This window comes from Dermacentor variabilis, chromosome 3, assembly GCF_050947875.1.
Source record: "Dermacentor variabilis isolate Ectoservices chromosome 3, ASM5094787v1, whole genome shotgun sequence".
NCBI classification, from domain to species: Eukaryota; Metazoa; Arthropoda; class Arachnida; order Ixodida; family Ixodidae; genus Dermacentor; species Dermacentor variabilis.
The window spans coordinates 32,835,753-32,855,574 of NC_134570.1; the positions used below are offsets into that span (position 1 = coordinate 32,835,753).

At 46.8% G+C, this 19,822-nt stretch overlaps 1 protein-coding gene across 3 annotated transcripts in view; it reads right to left on the minus strand.

The window, feature by feature from the left end:
- Nucleotides 1–19,822, minus strand: part of LOC142575369 (gastric triacylglycerol lipase-like) — a 78,943-nt gene that overhangs the window by 24,553 nt on the left and 34,568 nt on the right. The window contains exon 1 of one of the 3 annotated variants that reach the window (XM_075684696.1): nt 1,191–2,158. The exons of the other annotated variants lie outside the window; for them this stretch is intronic. Coding sequence (XP_075540811.1) covers nt 1,191–1,385 — 195 coding nt within the window. The 5' untranslated portion in view covers nt 1,386–2,158. Of the gene's footprint in view, nt 1–1,190; nt 2,159–19,822 lie in introns of those variants that run through there. 3 annotated transcript variants of the gene reach the window in all.

The window sequence follows — 19,822 nt, forward strand, 5'->3', positions numbered from 1 at the left end:
CTTTAGGGGTATTGTAAATAAATAAATAGAATCCAGCACTCTGTTCGCGATATAATTAGGAATTATAACTTTAAATTGGCAAAGAAAGCCTTAAACACCAGAAATGGGCGCGAACTGGAGGTGACGTCGTGGTACCTGGGTTCTAGTATGAGATTACTGCACGTAAGTCGGCTGTCATTAAGTAGGCTGTTGCGCTTTATTCTCTGCCGTATTACTAAGTAATAAAGGTCCCCGATTATCGAGCGGCGCTCGCCTCCCTCAATGCATGGCGGCGCATGGTTGCTGTTGCACGCGCGCGAAGTTCTGAGCACACATGCGAGCTAAAATACTTTGTTCCATCTCGCTCAGGTCTTCGAGAGACGAACTGCTTCGGAAATCAAACGCACGCGCGTGGCTGCAGCAATACGCTGAACTGCGTGTCACGTGTAAAAGCGCCGTTTCGCTTTAGAGAACTTAAGTAAAGCTGTCGGACATAAAATAACGCTAGCGCGTAGCTATTATTGTAGAAATAATTAAGCACTTCTCGAAACATAAATCGCAGGAACATCGGCTTGATAAACAAAAATAACACTGTCGCACAGCTACGACCGCCCTTGTCGTCTGCCGCCAACCAATGACGGCGCATAATCGCTATCGCGCTCATTTCTCACTGTTGCCAGCATGCTTCCAGTGAAGTTGTGTCGGATTTGGTTGGGCTTCACATTTACCAGTGCCTATTCTCTGGGACTGACTCTGTGAATTACTGACTCTATTATTGTTCTTTTCTCTTTATCTATTATTCTCCTTTCTTTCTCCCCAAGTCTAGGGTAGCCAACCGGGCATGTCCTTGGTTAACCTCCCTACCTAACCCTCTTCATTTCTCTTTCTCTCTTCCAGTGAAAGATTGCATCCTCAAGGGTAGCCGTCTCACCCAAACCACGCCCATCAAAATTCAGCATCTAAGGTCTTGCCGTTATTCAGTGCTAAAGCGCGTGTGGATTGTGATTTCCGATCACTACACAAATTTTACTCATGCCTATCCACCATCTATGTATCAGACAGTGGTCACTACACTGCGGCACAATTTAACTTCGGTGTTTCTATAAAAGGTGCAAGTCATGTCGGAAACGAAAGAACGCGACACGAAACACAAGGAACGCCGCGTGTTTTTTTTAGAGCCATGCGCGACAGTACAGCTGATGTGAACTTACCACATTTCTGGAGATGTCCGGGTCTACGCTGTCGACGGCCGACGACCCCTGAATCCACACGTGGGTCGCGAAGCAGGCGAACAGCACGGCCAGCACGTGCTTGGTGCCGACGAAGCCCATCACGCCACCCGCCTTCGACGGCGGCGGCATTGTCGATTGTGTCCGACCGCGAGCTGCCGTCCTTCGACGAAGCATGCACGGTCCCTAAATTCGTTGCGACTTTCCTCCCAGATATACCTCTTTCTAATCGGGGCAGACAAGTAGAGAGGCACCGCTAGGAAATCTGGCAAGCGAGCGCCATTTCCATGTTGGATAAATGCCCACTCTACAACGAGGAGGAAGCGCCACACGTCAACGATGACGTGTTGCACGGCGTCTCTCCCCGTACGGCTGGTTCAAGGCCGGTAACATCTTCTGTTGACGAAACATCACGTGACTATTTTGCTCCTTCGCAGCAGAGATTTAAAAAAGAAAACATAAGATAAACGCTGAATGCTGCCTGTTACGACAGTGCGGGTGGGAACAAGGGAAAGCGACGCTATGCCGCCACGCGAGCCTGGGAGGATGTTGCGAGGAAAGATTAGATACGAGCGCTAACATGCGCGAAAAACCTGACCCCGGCGCTGGGGCTTTCGGTAGCAGCCAGGGTGCAATGCTCGCCCTCTCTCATCCCATGTGCACCAAACGGCAACAGCAGTATTGCCAGACGACGGTTCCGGCTTGGAAGCTTGCTTCCCTCTTGTTTTCTCGACCGGGGCGTGTTCTTCACGGATCTCTCGTTATCTGCCGTCACCGAGCGGCGTGCAGCAAGATTGCGCGAAATCGGTTGCTATGAGGTCTTCGTTAAACATTCGCCCCCCCTACGAGACTCGTGAGGTGTCTGTCTCCCCACACCGCGAAATCCGGAGCGTTGCAATGTTTTGCGACCAAGCTAGCGCGTGCCGGAGCAACCGTTCCCCGCGACCAACTGACAACGCGAAGCCATAATCCGCCTTTTTTTTCCTTTTCTTGTGCTGCCCTCTACCCCACTCTGCTGGAAACGTTTTGGAAGGGTGCCGGGGCATTAGCCGGTTGAATTCGCCGACCCCACGTTCAGTGAGCGTCGGTTGCACGTTTCGTGGATCGCGAATAATTATTGATGGCTTCTCCGGGGCAGCATGTCGTTCCCTGGAAGCCAAGTAGCACTCATCGACTGCTGGGTGAGCAGGCCTGAGTGCGCTGTTGTGCTTGCAGTGCAGTCGATAAAGGCAAGCTGAGTTCCGCCTGCCGACGCGGCTGCCTTGGAGTTGGTTGCAGCTGATTTCTGCACTTGCACCTCACTTTTTGCATTCTTTTTACGCATTCTTTAGACATTTCGCATACTCATCAAGTCGACGAGCGCACCCACCCTTCCGCGTTGGATTTACCAAAGCGGTGCACCAGTATACATCGACATCTAGAGCCAGAGATCGTTGTTAGCGTCAAATATACGGGGAAAGCCGCATCGCTGATATGAAATAATGTCAAAACGTAGCAAAACCTGCATATCTGCGCATATGAGGCGCGTTGTTCCACCCTGAAACAAGTCAACATGAGTGGCCGAGTCACATAAACATCGGCAACTGTGATCCAGATGCATATATTACGGGCTTTACATTTATTACTGGTTCTACATTTTCTTTGACTTCATCATACAGCTTGCGCATGCCATAAAGCTTTACTAGAGAAATCTGTACTCGAATAAGCGCTCATTTATCTGCCGTGTTGCTGTGTCGCGAAAACGCAGATGCCATTGCTGACACAATTGCTATATAGTTGAGCGAGGCGGTTGTTTATGTTACTGTACCGAATGCACCGTCTCTTGTTTCGCGTATCTTGTTTCGCATTTGACGCAAAGGTAAACAGTGCATCTATGGAATTTAGAAGTGTGTCGGCATGACAACACGTACAGGCCCACAGATCTCCGTAGCGAATGCGACCGGCAGCCTACGAGAACGGCGTATAGATGTATAGATGTTGGCACAGAGCTGTATCGCCGCTTGCCGCTTATTGCGTACATGCCGTGAGCCGTGAAAAGTAGCTGATTTCAGATCGCTAAGGTCGGAACTGAACTATGAAAGCAGTTTCCTTCGTCCTATAGCTGCTCACTTTTCAGTTCAGGTCCGCCGGTAGCGTGCACGAACTCGACGGCTCCAGGCCCTCCAGCCTTCGCTGAGCAGGATCAACATTGGTTCAAACTTTCATGTTCATGGCTTGAGAGGGTCGAAGCTTGTGCATTTCAACTTCGCGTGCATGTTTTGACTCAGTTTGAGCGTGATTATTTATAGATACAATTGATGGCGATTGGCCTATTGCGTCGTTGGTTAGACGGCCCATCAGGCGGGGTTCGGTCGAACGATGGTCGGCACGCTGATTTTATCGGTGCCGTCGACATGAAGGCCCGTCGCAGTACAAGGTAGTGTTCGTCGGTTGCGTCGTTGTCGGCCTGGGATGATGAAATGGTCTCAGCGACACACCGTGCTGCATTGTCGGCCTCGTATCGACTCGGCGTTACCGCGCCTTAGACGAGTACGTGAAGTCAGAAACACGGCTGCCACTACCAGCAAGTAAGGGGCGGCGCTGCAAAAAGACTTCGTCAGGAACATGGTGCTGTTAAGTGTCGCCCAAGTGTAATGCAGGGCAGTTTCGTTAAATTTGCTAGTTATCAATGAAAGGCGGAAACTACGTGGCTCACGGTGCAGTCCGGACCACTCAATGGTCGGGACTGCGCCTGCAATCACCGGTCTTTGACACACAGACTTCGAGTTACCAGTAGGGCTCCAACGCAGTAGCCGGCAGGAGTGTTTGCAGTAGTGCGCGTCCGAGCAGTTCTTTTTTTTTCTAATTTTATTCTTTCTTTTTTCGGGGGAGGGGCGTGGGGGACTTTCCCTCGAGATCGGGCTGCGCCGCGCGCGCGGGATCCTCCTTGACTCTTCCAAAACGTTTCGCGACTAATCCGCTAGGGCAGGGTGCATGCGCCGTCGCGTCTTGAAGGAAAGCGGATTGAGGCACATCGTCAAAGGAATTCTTCGCCCTTCGCCTCCACACGTATTGTTAGCTCGGCAATTGTTCGATACGCTGGATTCAACGTTCTTTGAAGAAGCACGACCGTAAAAAAAGATCGCGTTAACAAAAGCTGTCGAGCCACTTTCTTTCTGGTAGCTCCGCCGCTGTGTCTGTCGCGTGGATTCTCCGTTCCGTGAATGGGGAACTCAGCGAATAGTTGTCTGGAGCGTTCAGGGAAAAAGGGAGAATGTAACTAACTTTGAGAAGAGAGAGCAAAGCAATGGGAGACAGGCGAGGGTGACGACGCACGAGTAAAGAGGAGGGTACGACTACGTGCTTTACATGTTATAGGTGGACCGTCACGGCCTCTGACCCCGCCCGGTCCGACAGTGTGTCCCGCTGGCCTTCTTTCTGCGCTACGAATAATCTCTCCTGCCACTTTGTCGCCCGACTGGCTGCGGGCGTCATCCATCACTTGACGCGGCGCATTGCCCGTAGGCCGAGATGGAGAGTTCTGCTTTGAACAAGCGCCTGTGCTTCTAAACCGCGAGAGGTGGGAGTTAGTTCGCCGCCTCGAGTGACTTGCCGACCGCGTGGCCCTGCGGCATAATGCGAGATTTACTTTTTATGCTTGACTACCGGCTACTGGATTCACTGCCACGTGCCTGCTTTTGTCGTAGTGGGGGCGGCTCTCTGGCAAACAGAGTCGCGTCGCTGCACTGAACTGCAAGCCGAAGGAAAAGTAAACGACTGGGACGAATGAAAGGGAGACAGCGTAGTGCACAGCGCGTGGGACGCTGAAAACATTGTAGCAGCTCGCTCTGTTTCTTTTTGTACATCGACTCGTCCCACGGAACGCGAAAACTGTAGGTGAGGCATAAAGAAACAGGTTTCAGGGATAAATCTGAGAGATTGACACGAACTTGTTCTGGCTGGTTGTTGGAAAAAGTCTAGCAGAAGAGGAGGGGTGGGAGAGAGCAACTAGAAAGCTTGGAACAAGAGGACAGTTGAAGGCAGAAGCCGCTAACTGTACTGCAGGTGTGTGGCATCGCTACGCACGAGAGCGCGCTTCACGCTTTTGTGAGCCGCTTGACTTCGGCGCTTGACCTAAGTGTTATTTCTTTTCTCTCGCCTTCGACCTTGACAAGGCCGAGCTGTCATACAGAACGCTCAAGTGAGTGAGGTTACAAACTTATTTTCTCTGAACCTAGGAAGATGTCCTTAGCTTGTGACTATGCAAAGCTTCGGCAGGTAATCCAGAAGCCCTTCGTTCCAAAAATGCACGAGGACCGTAACCTCATTGTACAAACCGATGTTTCCCCTTTCTATTTGGGACAGATTGTTTAAAAATATTGGGCTATGGGCGCCCTGCAATGAAGTTTGCCTGTACATGTCGCGCCACCTAGCAGCGGCGGTGAGCACCCGCGAGTAGGCCCTCGCCGTCATTTCACCATTGTCCGTGGTGCGCTCATGCCCGTCTGAGTGCCTGCCTTTCCAATTTTCCAATGGATTCACCGCGGCCTCTTCGCAGCTCCTCTGTGAGAAGTGTGAACAAAAAGAACAAGCGCAGATACTGCTGTGTTAAGGATTGTAGCAACCGCGAAGGGGATGTCGGCATCAAATTGTACCACTTCCTTTCAAAACCGGGAAAGCAACACGGTGGCCGAAGTGGATCGTCCAGGTTCGTGTCGGTCTTGCGAATTTCTGGTAAACGATCAAACTAAGACGTAAATGCAAAAACAAGAAAGAAAAAAAAAAGAACCAGCCGTGGCATCCGTCAACTGCATAAAAGCGCGTGAACTGATTCCCGCTGGTGCAAAACTAGTTTAGTAAGTTGTTTAGCTCGTCTTGCTCCAAAACAAACGCGCAGTGGTTGTTACGTGTCCAATCTAGCTTCGTAAGCGCTCTGTGCTGGAGCTTTGTACGCACTGTGCTTGTTTCTGCTGCTGACTGCAGCTGAGACGCGACTGCTGGAACCGGGCTCATTCGTGCCATGTTTTCTCGCGCTTAGAACAACAGAACTAAGGTTGGAGCACACCACAGCACACGTCGAGTATTCGAAAATCAGCATTTCTCTCACGCACGTTAGGCATATTTGTTCAGTCTTCAGTTTGTTTAGTCTCCCCATCTTATTGCTCTCTACTATGCTTCAGCGGTAATGCCCTCTCACATTCGAGCCCGAACGATAATACTAGAATATGCTCGAGGCACTTTGTCAACGGAGAAAAAAGCACTTACATGCCATTTCGCCAAAACCTCTACAATCGCGAGGTGCGAGGCACGCTCCAAGTAATGAAGCTACAAATGACAGTTCAAAAACGTCCACGGCCGTATTTACTCACTTAAGTGGCATAAAATACTTATTTGTTAACTTTGAGTTCGACGTTGTAAGCATGCTTGCTTTGTTGAGACACACTTCGCGACATGAGGTGGTTGCTTAGTGGCTATGGTGTTGGGCTGCTAAGCATGAGGTCGCGGGATTAAATCCTGGCCACGGCGGCCGAATTCCGATAGGGGCGAAATGCGAAAACACCTGTGTACTTAGATTTAGGTCCACGTTAAAGAACCCCAGGTGGTCCAAATTATTCCTAAGTTCCCCACTACGGCGTGAATCCTAATCAGATCGTGGTTTTGGCGCCTAAAACCCAATAATTTAATGTGAGCACCTCTCTGCGATTTCCCAGCTGTTTACTTCTTTGACACGATATACATGGTTGTAGTCGTAAATTTGACGTCCTTTCTCAAGCGTGGGCGGTACAAAATGGGCCTCGATGCTTTCGGTTGCCTTAAAACCACAATTTAGTGTGTCCGACAGGTTTCAAACGAGCGCCGCATAAGCATGCCTCCGTAGCAGTGGCCGCCTCGGTGTTTCGCACAACTGACACGGTGGCGCTGGCGGCTGAGCCGATCGCTGCGCCGCGTGACCATTGAAGGCAAACGGTTCGGCCTATTCAGGTGGATTACCTGAACAGACAGATATAATTGCAAGAGAAATTGTAATATTCGGGTAGCTAATTTTATCCACTAAATTTTAGATTCACTAAACAACTTTTTGTTTATAATCATTGCAACTGTGAAGTTGAACCTGAGCAGTAGTGAAGACATGTATGCTTGACCTAAACCTTAAATCAGCCCCACTTTCGAGAAATCCGTCTTAAAATCTGCTCGAAAATGTGTTTCCGTTCCAGTTGATACGGACGCTTTTGGGAAACATAACTGGAACACTGCTGTGTTTTGTAGCCCGTTTATGGACGGACATTTCGAAAGGGTTTCTACTGTTTGGAGTTCTGCTAAGGATAAGACTTCACTATTATTATGTTTCGGTTTTCCATAGACCGTAAAATCAATAATTACATGGTTAATCAACAAATCTTTTTGATAGCTACCTGGACGCTGCGGTCTCGAATGAATGTCCATTTCAGTCTCTTCCAATAATTTACCTCCAAAACAGGGTTAGCGCGCCGGCCGCTCCAAATTTAGCAGGAAAGTCCCTATTTTTGAGTAAATGTCCCGTGCCTCGACTTGACCCAATCGGGATGACCAAATGTCCCAACTTATGCTTCCATTTTTGTACCATATAACGATAGAGAAGAATTCCTTTCTTTAATGCCTGACAGCTCGTTTGAGAAGAGGGAAGGAAAAGAAAGCAAACTTGCAGCGCCGTGGTTTTAAGGCGCAACCGTGGTAGAGAAACGGAAAGGCGATATAAGCATGCGTGGCCATGATACGCACACGACAAACTGCCTTACAATATTTAGACTTGAGGGGAAGCTTCGTTAACAAACTATAACACGGCAATGGGCACTCGAATACGACGAGAGAAATAATTGAGACGTGGAAAATTCCCTTGAAATAAATCTGGTTTGCGAGACAAATGCTTGTATGTATTGAATCTCTTAAAAGATGAGGGGGGAAATATGCGCTCACCGAGAGGGCATCTTCAGCACGAGACCACCGCGAGGCACCTTACTGAGATGTAGAGAGCTTCGCGGCCGGAACGGAATCTCCCCTCTCCGTCGGCCCAGGGTGGAAAACGCGCTTTCCGATCGCTCAAGGTTGCGCGGATATTGTGTAGCTCTAGCGTCTAGGAAAAAGCTTAAACAGGTGCGGGGGCGCCACGCATAGCGTGGGAAGCTAGCCGCCGGAATAGCTATCTCAAGTACTGCTGCTGGCGAGGGCGAAATACCTTCGTGTAATTATAATAACCCTAATAGGACTTCTTTCAAAGAAAAAACAAAGAGAAGAAAAAGAAAAGGGAAACGGCTCAGAAGGCTATACTACGAGAGCTATGACTGATACTTTTCTATATATATGTATTCATCTCATCTATGGGATCGCATGCGCGCGCTGTTGGTTTTAAAGCGCAACCGTGGTAGGGAAACGGAAGGCGATATAAGCATGCGTGTCCATGATACGCACACGACAAACTGCCTTACAATATTTAGAATTGATATATATATACACACACAAAGCCAATATAGGCTGCTCGACACTATCTCGCGCGTTTTTATAGCGAAGTACATCAGAACCGACTCGTCGTTCCACAACAACCATTTCCTGAGTGATCGCCAGATATATGCCGAATAACTTCCTGTCATTCAATAAGAATGTCTCTCTTTCATGCAGCCTACCAATTCGCGCTGTTTCGGTTTAGACAAAACAATTTATCATTCGAGGCGCACTTGCCAAGTTTTAAAACTGCCTGCGATGCCTATAGTGCAGCTCTTATCTCGCTCAACATACACAGTTCTATATATGTGCATCCGGTGCAATGCTTTCCGCTGTATCAGCAATTTCAATGTCATGGCCGATCATGTAAGCAAAAGTAGCTGGTTACTATTTACAATATCCAGAATTGATCAAACGTGAAGTTGTCACCGGCATTCTGAGTGGTTGGAAGGCATAATTTCTTGGAAAAATGGCCGCCAGAGGAGCAGCGTGAACTCGAGCGGCTTTAGAGACTAGGAAAACTGCCTTAAAGTATTTAGAATTGAGGGGTAGTTTCGTTAACAAACTATAACACGGCAATCAGCACTTGAATATAATTATAACCCTAATAATAATTGTAAATATTCATCTCATCTATAGTATCTAAAGCGCGCGTTGTTTCTTGCCTCTGCGTGTAGTAGTTAAGAGAGCCAGTTTAAGGGCGGAGAAGAGGGAAGGAAAAGAAAGCAAACTTGCAGCGCCGTGGTTTTAAGGCGCAACCGTGGTAGAGAAACGGAAAGGCGATATAAGCATGCGTGGCCATGATACGCACACGACAAACTGCCTTACAATATTTAGACTTGAGGGGAAGCTTAGTTAACAAACTATAACACGGCAATGGGCACTCGAATACGACGAGAGAAATAATTGAGACGTGGAAAATTCCCTTGAAATAAATCTGGTTTGCGAGACAAATGCTTGTATGTATTGAATCTCTTAAAAGATGAGGGGGGAAATATGCGCTCACCGAGAGGGCATCTTCAGCACGAGACCACCGCGAGGCACCTTACTGAGATGTAGAGAGCTTCGCGGCCGGAACGAAATCTCCCCTCTCCGTAGGCCCAGGGTGGAAAACGCGCTTTCCGATCGCTCAAGGTTGCGCGGATATTGTGTAGCTCTAGCGTCTAGGAAAAAGCTTAAACAGGTGCGGGGGCGCCACGCATAGCGTGGGAAGCTAGCCGCCGGAATAGCTATCTCAAGTACTGCTGCTGGCGAGGGCGAAATACCTTCGTGTAATTATAATAACCCTAATAGGACTTCTTTCAAAGAAAAAACAAAGAGAAGAAAAAGAAAAGGGAAACGGCTCAGAAGGCTATACTACGAGAGCTATGACTGATACTTTTCTATATATATGTATTCATCTCATCTATGGGATCGCATGCGCGCGCTGTTGGTTTTAAAGCGCAACCGTGGTAGGGAAACGGAAGGCGATATAAGCATGCGTGTCCATGATACGCACACGACAAACTGCCTTACAATATTTAGAATTGATATATATATACACACACAAAGCCAATATAGGCTGCTCGACACTATCTCGCGCGTTTTTATAGCGAAGTACATCAGAACCGACTCGTCGTTCCACAACAACCATTTCCTGAGTGATCGCCCTTAAACTGGCTCTCTTAACTACTACACGCAGAGGCAAGAAACAACGCGCGCTTTAGATACTATAGATGAGATGAATATTTACAATTATTATTAGGGTTATAATTATATTCAAGTGCTGATTGCCGTGTTATAGTTTGTTAACGAAACTACCCCTCAATTCTAAATACTTTAAGGCAGTTTTCCTAGTCTCTAAAGCCGCTCGAGTTCACGCTGCTCCTCTGGCGGCCATTTTTCCAAGAAATTATGCCTTCCAACCACTCAGAATGCCGGTGACAACTTCACGTTTGATCAATTCTGGATATTGTAAATAGTAACCAGCTACTTTTGCTTACATGATCGGCCATGACATTGAAATTGCTGATACAGCGGAAAGCATTGCACCGGATGCACATATATAGAACTGTGTATGTTGAGCGAGATAAGAGCTGCACTATAGGCATCGCAGGCAGTCTTAAAACTTGGCAAGTGCGCCTCGAATGATAAATTGTTTTGTCTAAACCGAAACAGCGCGAATTGGTAGGCTGCATGAAAGAGAGACATTCTTATTGAATGACAGGAAGTTATTCGGCATATATCTGGCGATCACTCAGGAAATGGTTGTTGTGGAACGACGAGTCGGTTCTGATGTACTTCGCTATAAAAACGCGCGAGATAGTGTCGAGCAGCCTATATTGGCTTTGTGTGTGTATATATATATCAATTCTAAATATTGTAAGGCAGTTTGTCGTGTGCGTATCATGGACACGCATGCTTATATCGCCTTCCGTTTCCCTACCACGGTTGCGCTTTAAAACCAACAGCGCGCGCATGCGATCCCATAGATGAGATGAATACATATATATAGAAAAGTATCAGTCATAGCTCTCGTAGTATAGCCTTCTGAGCCGTTTCCCTTTTCTTTTTCTTCTCTTTGTTTTTTCTTTGAAAGAAGTCCTATTAGGGTTATTATAATTACACGGAGGTATTTCGCCCTCGCCAGCAGCAGTACTTGAGATAGCTATTCCGGCGGCTAGCTTCCCACGCTATGCGTGGCGCCCCCGCACCTGTTTAAGCTTTTTCCTAGACGCTAGAGCTACACAATATCCGCGCAACCTTGAGCGATCGGAAAGCGCGTTTTCCACCCTGGGCCGACGGAGAGGGGAGATTCCGTTCCGGCCGCGAAGCTCTCTACATCTCAGTAAGGTGCCTCGCGGTGGTCTCGTGCTGAAGATGCCCTCTCGGTGAGCGCATATTTCCCCCCTCATCTTTTAAGAGATTCAATACATACAAGCATTTGTCTCGCAAACCAGATTTATTTCAAGGGAATTTTCCACGTCTCAATTATTTCTCTCGTCGTATTCGAGTGCCCATTGCCGTGTTATAGTTTGTTAACGAAGCTTCCCCTCAAGTCTAAATATTGTAAGGCAGTTTGTCGTGTGCGTATCATGGCCACGCATGCTTATATCGCCTTTCCGTTTCTCTACCACGGTTGCGCCTTAAAACCACGGCGCTGCAAGTTTGCTTTCTTTTCCTTCCCTCTTCTCCGCCCTTAAACTGGCTCTCTTAACTACTACACGCAGAGGCAAGAAACAACGCGCGCTTTAGATACTATAGATGAGATGAATATTTACAATTATTATTAGGGTTATAATTATATTCAAGTGCTGATTGCCGTGTTATAGTTTGTTAACGAAACTACCCCTCAATTCTAAATACTTTAAGGCAGTTTTCCTAGTCTCTAAAGCCGCTCGAGTTCACGCTGCTCCTCTGGCGGCCATTTTTCCAAGAAATTATGCCTTCCAACCACTCAGAATGCCGGTGACAAGTTCACGTTTGATCAATTCTGGATATTGTAAATAGTAACCAGCTACTTTTGCTTACATGATCGGCCATGACATTGAAATTGCTGATACAGCGGAAAGCATTGCACCGGATGCACATATATAGAACTGTGTATGTTGAGCGAGATAAGAGCTGCACTATAGGCATCGCAGGCAGTTTTAAAACTTGGCAAGTGCGCCTCGAATGATAAATTGTTTTGTCTAAACCGAAACAGCGCGAATTGGTAGGCTGCATGAAAGAGAGACATTCTTATTGAATGACAGGAAGTTATTCGGCATATATCTGGCGATCACTCAGGAAATGGTTGTTGTGGAACGACGAGTCGGTTCTGATGTACTTCGCTATAAAAACGCGCGAGATAGTGTCGAGCAGCCTATATTGGCTTTGTGTGTGTATATATATATCAATTCTAAATATTGTAAGGCAGTTTGTTGTGTGCGTATCATGGACACGCATGCTTATATCGCCTTCCGTTTCCCTACCACGGTTGCGCTTTAAAACCAACAGCGCTGCAAGTTTGCTTTCTTTTCCTTCCCTCTTCTCCGCCCTTAAACTGGCTCTCTTAACTACTACACGCAGAGGCAAGAAACAACGCGCGCTTTAGATACTATAGATGAGATGAATATTTACAATTATTATTAGGGTTATAATTATATTCGAGTGCTGATTGCCGTGTTATAGTTTGTTAACGAAGCTTCCCCTCAAGTCTAAATACTTTAAGGCAGTTTTCCTAGTCTCTAAAGCCGCTCGAGTTCACGCTGCTCCTCTGGCGGCCATTTTTCCAAGAAATTATGCCTTCCAACCACGCAAAAATCGACTGTCGCGGACAACACCAGCCCCTTTCCACATAAGTATGAGGCTCGGAGCAGGAGCTATAGCGCTTGAAAGTAACCGCTGGCTTGACGAACCAACCGACTGAGCTACCTTTCCTTGCAACATTGAAGGATCACGAGTTCAAATCACATGTTATGTTCCTTTTTTCTTCCTTTTTTTTTTCTTTTAATGTATTTTCCTTCCTTTTATCACTGTACGGAAACCCTCAAAAAAAAAAATTATATATCCTCAATTATGTGTGGCCACACATGTGCAGGTCATAAATACCAGGTTCTCTAGCCGAGTGCCATCCATGCGGTATAACCGAGCTCAGATTGGTCCACCTTGACTGATCAAATAGGGCACCACTGTAGGTTAAATGAGGCGTACAACTCCTGCGGGACCCGCCGTGGTTGCTCAGTGGTCATGGTGTTAGACTGCTGAGCACGAGGTCGCGGGATCGGACCCCGGCCACGGCGGCCGCATTTCGATGGGGGCGAAATGCGAAAACACCCGTGTACTTAGAATTAGGTGCACGTTAAAGAACCCCAGGTGGTCGAAATTTTCGGAGTCCTCCACTACGGCGTGCATAATCAGAAAGTGGTTTTGTCACGCAAAACACCATAATTCAATTTTTAATTTAACTCCTGCGGGGACGGTAGAGTATCCGTCTCCAGTGCAAGAGGACCGTGATTCAAATCCCGGTGCCGCGCAATTCTCCACCGGGAAATACAAAAAAAAAACCGTGTGTTGAGAAAATTGCACAAACAGGCCTGGAGTGCGGCCTGATCCCGGTGACCAGAACCGGTAACGCACTCTCTCACCAGAGCAGGATTGGCCACCCTGGTGCAGTACTTGGCCACAACCTCCTATATGAATACAACAATCAAACCCCGGCCCTCAGTCCCCAGCAGCCGCGAAGCAACTGACCACGGCGGCGGTCAGATCTGTAACGCTGCAGAGGGTGCTAAGAATACCTGGCTCCGGACAGGCCGCCATTGGAATCTGAACCTGGCAACGTTTAACGTTAGAACGCTATCTAGTGAGGCGAGTCTAGCAGTGTTACTGGAGGAATTAGAGGGTAGTAAATGGGATATAATAGGGCTCAGTGAGGTTAGGAGGACAAAAGAAGCATATACAGTGCTAAAAAGCGGGCATGTACTGTGTTACAGGGGCTTAGCGGAGAGACGAGAACTAGGAGTCGGATTCCTGATTAATAAGGAAATAGCTGGTAACATACAGGAATTCTATAGCATTAACGAGAGGGTGGCAGGTCTTGTTGTGAAACTTAATAAGAGGTACAAATTGAAGGTGGTACAAGTCTATGCCCCTACATGCAGTCATGATGACCAGGAAGTCGAAAGCTTTTATGAAGACGTGGAATCGGCGATGGGTAAAGTCAAAACAAAATACACTATACTGATGGGCGACTTCAATGCCAGGGTAGGCAAGAAGCAGGCTGGAGACAAGTCAGTGGGGGAATATGGCATAGGCTCTAGGAATAGCAGAGGAGAATTATTAGTAGAGTTTGCAGAACAGAATAATATGCGGATAATGAACACCTTTTTCCGCAAGCGGGTTAGTCGAAAGTGGACGTGGAGGAGCCCGAATGGTGAGACTAGAAATGAAATCGACTTCATACTCTGCGCGAACCCTGGCATCATACAAGATGTAGACGTACTAGGCAAGGTACGCTGCAGTGACCATAGGATGGTAAGAACTCGAATTAGCCTAGACTTGAGGAGGGAACGGAAGAAACTGGTACACAAGAAGCCAATCAATGAGTTAGCGGTAAGAGGGAAACTAGAGGAATTCCGGATCAAGCTACAGAACAGGTATTCGGCTTTAACTCAGGAAGAGGACCTTAGTGTTGAAGCAATGAACGACTATCTCATGGGAACCATTAAGGAGTGCGCAATAGAAGTCGGTGGTAACTCCGTTAGACAGGAAACCAGTAAGCTATCGCAGGAGACGAAAGATCTGATCAAGAAACGCCAATGTGTGAAAGCCTCTAACCCTACAGCTAGAATAGAACTGGCAGAACTTTCTAAGTTAATCAACAAGCGTAAGACAGCGGACATCAGGAACTATAATATGGATAGAATTGAACAGGCTCTCAGGAACGGAGGAAGCCTAAAAACAGTGAAGAAGAAACTAGGAATAGGCAAGAATCAGATGTGTGCGTTAAGAGACAAAGCCGGCAATATCGTTACTAATATGGATGAGATAGTTCAAGTGGCTGAGGAGTTCTATAGAGATTTATATAGTACCAGTGGCACCCACGACGATAGTGGAAGAGAGAATAGCCTAGAGGAATTCGAAATCCCACAGGTAACGCCAGAAGAAGTAAAGAAAGCCTTAGGAGCTATGCAAAGGGGGAAGGCAGCTGGGGAGGATCAGGTAACAGCAGATTTGTTGAAGGATGGTGGTCAGATTGTTCTAGAGAAACTGGCCACCCTGTATACGCAATGCCTCATAACCTCGAGCGTACCGGAATCTTGGAAGAACGCTAACATAATCCTAATCCATAAGAAAGGGGACGCCAAAGACTTGAAGAATTATAGACCGATCAGCTTACTGTCCGTTGCCTACAAAGTATTTACTAAGGTAATCGCAAATAGAATCAGGAACACCTTAGACTTCTGTCAACCAAAGGACCAGGCAGGATTCCGTAAAGGCTACTCAACAATAGACCATATTCACACTGTCAATCAAGTGATTGAGAAATGTGCAGAATATAACCAACCCTTATATATAGCTTTCATTGATTACGAGAAAGCGTTTGATTCAGTCGAAACCTCAGCAGTCATGGAGGCATTACGGAATCAGGGTGTAGATGAGCCATATGTAAAGATACTGGAAGATATCTATAGCGGCTCCACAGCCACCGTAGTCCTCCACAAAGAAAGCAACAAAATCCCTATAAAGAAAGGCGTCAGACAGGGAGATACGATATCTCCAATGCTATTCACAGCATGTTTACAGGAGGTATTCAGAGGCCTGAAGTGGGAAGAATTGGGGATAAAAGTTGATGGAGAATACCTTAGCAACTTGCGATTCGCTGATGATATTGCCTTGCTTAGTAACTCAGGAGACCAATTGCAATGCATGCTCACTGACCTGGAGAGGCAAAGCAGAAGGGTGGGTCTGAAAATTAATCTGCAGAAAACTAAAGTAATGTTTAACAGGCTCGGAAGAGAACAGCAGTTTACGATAGGTAGCGAAGCACTGGAAGGGATAAGGGACTACATCTACTTAGGGCAGGTAGTGACCACGGATCCGGATCATGAGACTGAAATAACCAGAAGAATAAGAATGGGCTGGGGTGCGTTTGGCAGGCATTCTCAAATCATGAACAGCAGGATGCCACTATCCCTCAAAAGGAAAGTGTATAACAGCTGTGTGTTACCAGTACTCACATATGGGGCAGAAACCTGGAGACTTACGAAAAGGGTTCTGCTGAAATTGAGGACGACGCAACGAGCTATGGAAAGAAGAATGATGGGTGTGACATTAAGGGATAAGAAAAGAGCAGATTGGGTGAGGCAACAAACGCGGGTAAACGACATCTTAGTTGAAATCAAGAAAAAGAAATGGGCATGGGCCGGACATGTAATGAGAAGGGAAGATAACCGATGGTCACTAAGGGTTACGGACTGGATTCCAAGGGAAGGGATGCGTAGCAGGGGGCGGCAGAAAGTTAGGTGGGCGGATGACATTAAGACGTTTGCAGGGACAACATGGCCACAATTAGTACATGACCGGGGTAGTTGGAGAAGTATGGGAGAGGCCTTTGCCCTGCAGTGGGCGTAACTAGGCTGATGATGATGATGATGATGAGCTCGTTTGAACATTCGTATTTTTGCGTGCGTGTGTGTTTTGTTGCATTGTCACAAACAAAAGGCGATTTAGTTTTTTGTCTCGGTTCTAGCTCTGCTCTAGGTCATAGCCTTTCCCACTATCCCTATTCGTATTGGTAGCTGTGCTCGTCAGACACCTTGTTGTAACTCGCTACTCGGTAGGACAAAAAAAAAAAGAAGAAGGCTGGCGGCTCCTGGTACTGACAGGGTCGGTCGCCGCCAGCCACCCCCTCCCCTTCCCCATTCATTCCGTCCCCCTCCGACCGGTCTTCGTCCATTCGAATGTTGGCAACCCCACTGAAAAGGCGTGACTGCGCTGTCACGCGCAATGCATTTTCAAGGAAAAAAAAACGAAAAAACGTGCAATATCATCAGCTGTTGTAGTCGTTTGGTCTAATTTACGCCAAGCTAGAATTATTGCCAGAAACTCAGTCAGAAAAGCAGGCACAAAATCGGGCAACCTTAGAGCGCAGGGGAAAATATTCCATAACCAGTTTTTTCCCTCTCACTGCGATGCATCTGTCGCAATCATAATGTTTGTTGCTAGATTGCTTAGATGGTCTTGTAATATGTCGTTTAAGATGCCGTAAGGCAGTAGTTTTGCGTGGTTTGAGGAAACTTCATCGAACCTGATTTCCAGGGAACTTGAATGCGTATTACTGGGAATCGCATCGCGAATTTGTGCATTAAGTGGTTCAAGTAAAGTGTGAACAATTATAACCTATGGTGTATGAAACCTGGACCAATGAAGGAAAAAAATAATACTGGATCGGAGAAGAAAATTATTTCAGGGCGGTTTAATGGTGATTTATATAGTCTTAAGAAAGTCTGAACGGTCAGAAGGTGAATTCGGCATATAATGGGTGGAATTCTCGCTTCCAGGTATATTATGGCATTTGCAACGTATTTTCGAACTCCTAAGCACAGACGTTCGCCTCTCATTCTGATAAAACTAGTGGCCGAAGCTTGTGTGGTGGCACACGTAAGAATAAAGCACAGCCCAATTCTAATACCGGGCAAACGTACATTTTGTAAACCATCAAAAGTGATTTTCTTCGCATACCTGATCTTCGATTGCTCAACTTGCACAATCGTACCATAATTGGGACAGTACGACAAGAGTGCATACGAACATAGATGATAGGGCCGTGAAATGAACGTCATTACATGCGTGTCATGTAGACCATGAAACAGCCGCCTGCGTCTTGGTGTGTACCAAAATTTGTAAATTATGACAAGAGTGTAAGACGAATATAACTGGTAGCTCATGACATGGATGTCATGACATGCGTGTCATGTAGGTAATGAGACAGCCGCCTGCGTCTTGGTGCTATCATGGTCGTTTCGTTAACTTCGTAGGCTCCCCGCACACTGCTTCGCACAACATAGATTTCCACTGGGCGTGGGATCTGGCGGCTTTTTTTTATTCTTTGCGCGGTCGCACATTTCTGGTACCATCGCTCGGTGGCGACGCCAACAACACGTGATTTTCGCCTGATGGAGCATAGAATCCTTCGCATTAATAATAATAATAATAATAATAATAATAATAATAATAATAATAATAATAATAATAATAATAATAATTCCGCTTCAAGAAGTTTTACACCGTGCCCACAGCGATAAGTTTTGCTTAGTTTTCTCGGCTACCACCCTTCGGTCCTAGAATTTTGTTCATCGCCTTTCTTCCTTTTTCTTTTACATTCTGTCCTTTTCTTCTTCTTTTTGTAATCCTTAAGATCCAAAAGAAACGCACCCGTGATTTATATTGTTTTGAGCTTTTCAGAAGAATTGTTCGCCACGGGAACCACTACCCGAAGTCGCGTACCACTTACTGGAACTAACGCGAAAAGAAACTTGCGCGCGTTGCGTTTACGGGAAACCGAACGGAAACCTAGTGTTATACTTCTTTTATGGGGGATGGGCGTAGTTGGGGGAGTAAGGAGGTGTCCTTTTCTTGAGATTAACTGTCACCTTCCGTGTCGTGTTCCAAAGACAGACTGTGTGGAAGCCGTTCTGGAGCGTTTAGAAGCACAGCATCTTCACACGTGCTTCGCGGCAACAGACGTAGTACGCGTGTCGTGTACATGTGCAGGTACAAACATGGTTGAGGGGAAGCACAGGAGGGAATTGGCCTCGGCAGAAAGGAAGCATGGAGCCATTTAGAAGCGCTATAAATTGGACTTTTCCTTCGTATACAATAAGGAAATGTAATGGCCTCCTGGTGCTGCGAACAAGGTCGCAGGTTAGGTTCCCAACCGCTGCGAAAACATTCCGGTGGCAGTGGAATGCGAGCAAACGTTCATACTAGCGTGAGTTTAAGCCCACGTTGGAGAACACGCACGTCGTAGAAAATATGATCTCGAACCTTCCTCTGCGGCGACCCTTTCATAGCCCTCTGTGAAGCTCTGGCACGTGAAATTCGATCAATTAGTCGCTTGGCGTTTTAACATCTTATTTGTAACTTAATCAATTCCCTGAAATTTTGTCGCTCTCGCATGTCATTCATTTTTGGAAACTGTTCCGACTTATCTTTCACCGTGATCACCTGCTTTTACGTATGTAGTACGGGCTAACTACCCCTTGTGTAATACCCCGAACTGCGTATTTAAGGAAATAAAGTGAAGCGAAATAAAGGAGCACAATAGTGACCAACGAGTGCTGCTCATGTCGGTTATTTTTGTTCACGTGTTGCCTTTCACCCTTAAATGTATAGGTTTCTCATGTACCAGAATGACGTGGTGCAAGAGATTCCTTCGTCATGCGACACGGAGCATTTGTATAAGCCAGACCCGATCAATGGTTAAACGAGATGTTAAGGCTAGCATCAAAACAAAGTTAGGAATGTGAAGGTTGGTCACCTCGGCGATCCTCTGTCGTGAATACAAACGACCTATAAAACCACATTGTAATCAAGACCACCCTTGCCACTGCCTATGAAGAGACCAGGAGCACGTTTAAATGAAGCGATATGTGTGTAAGGACTAATGATAGTGAAAATAAACCTTATTTGTA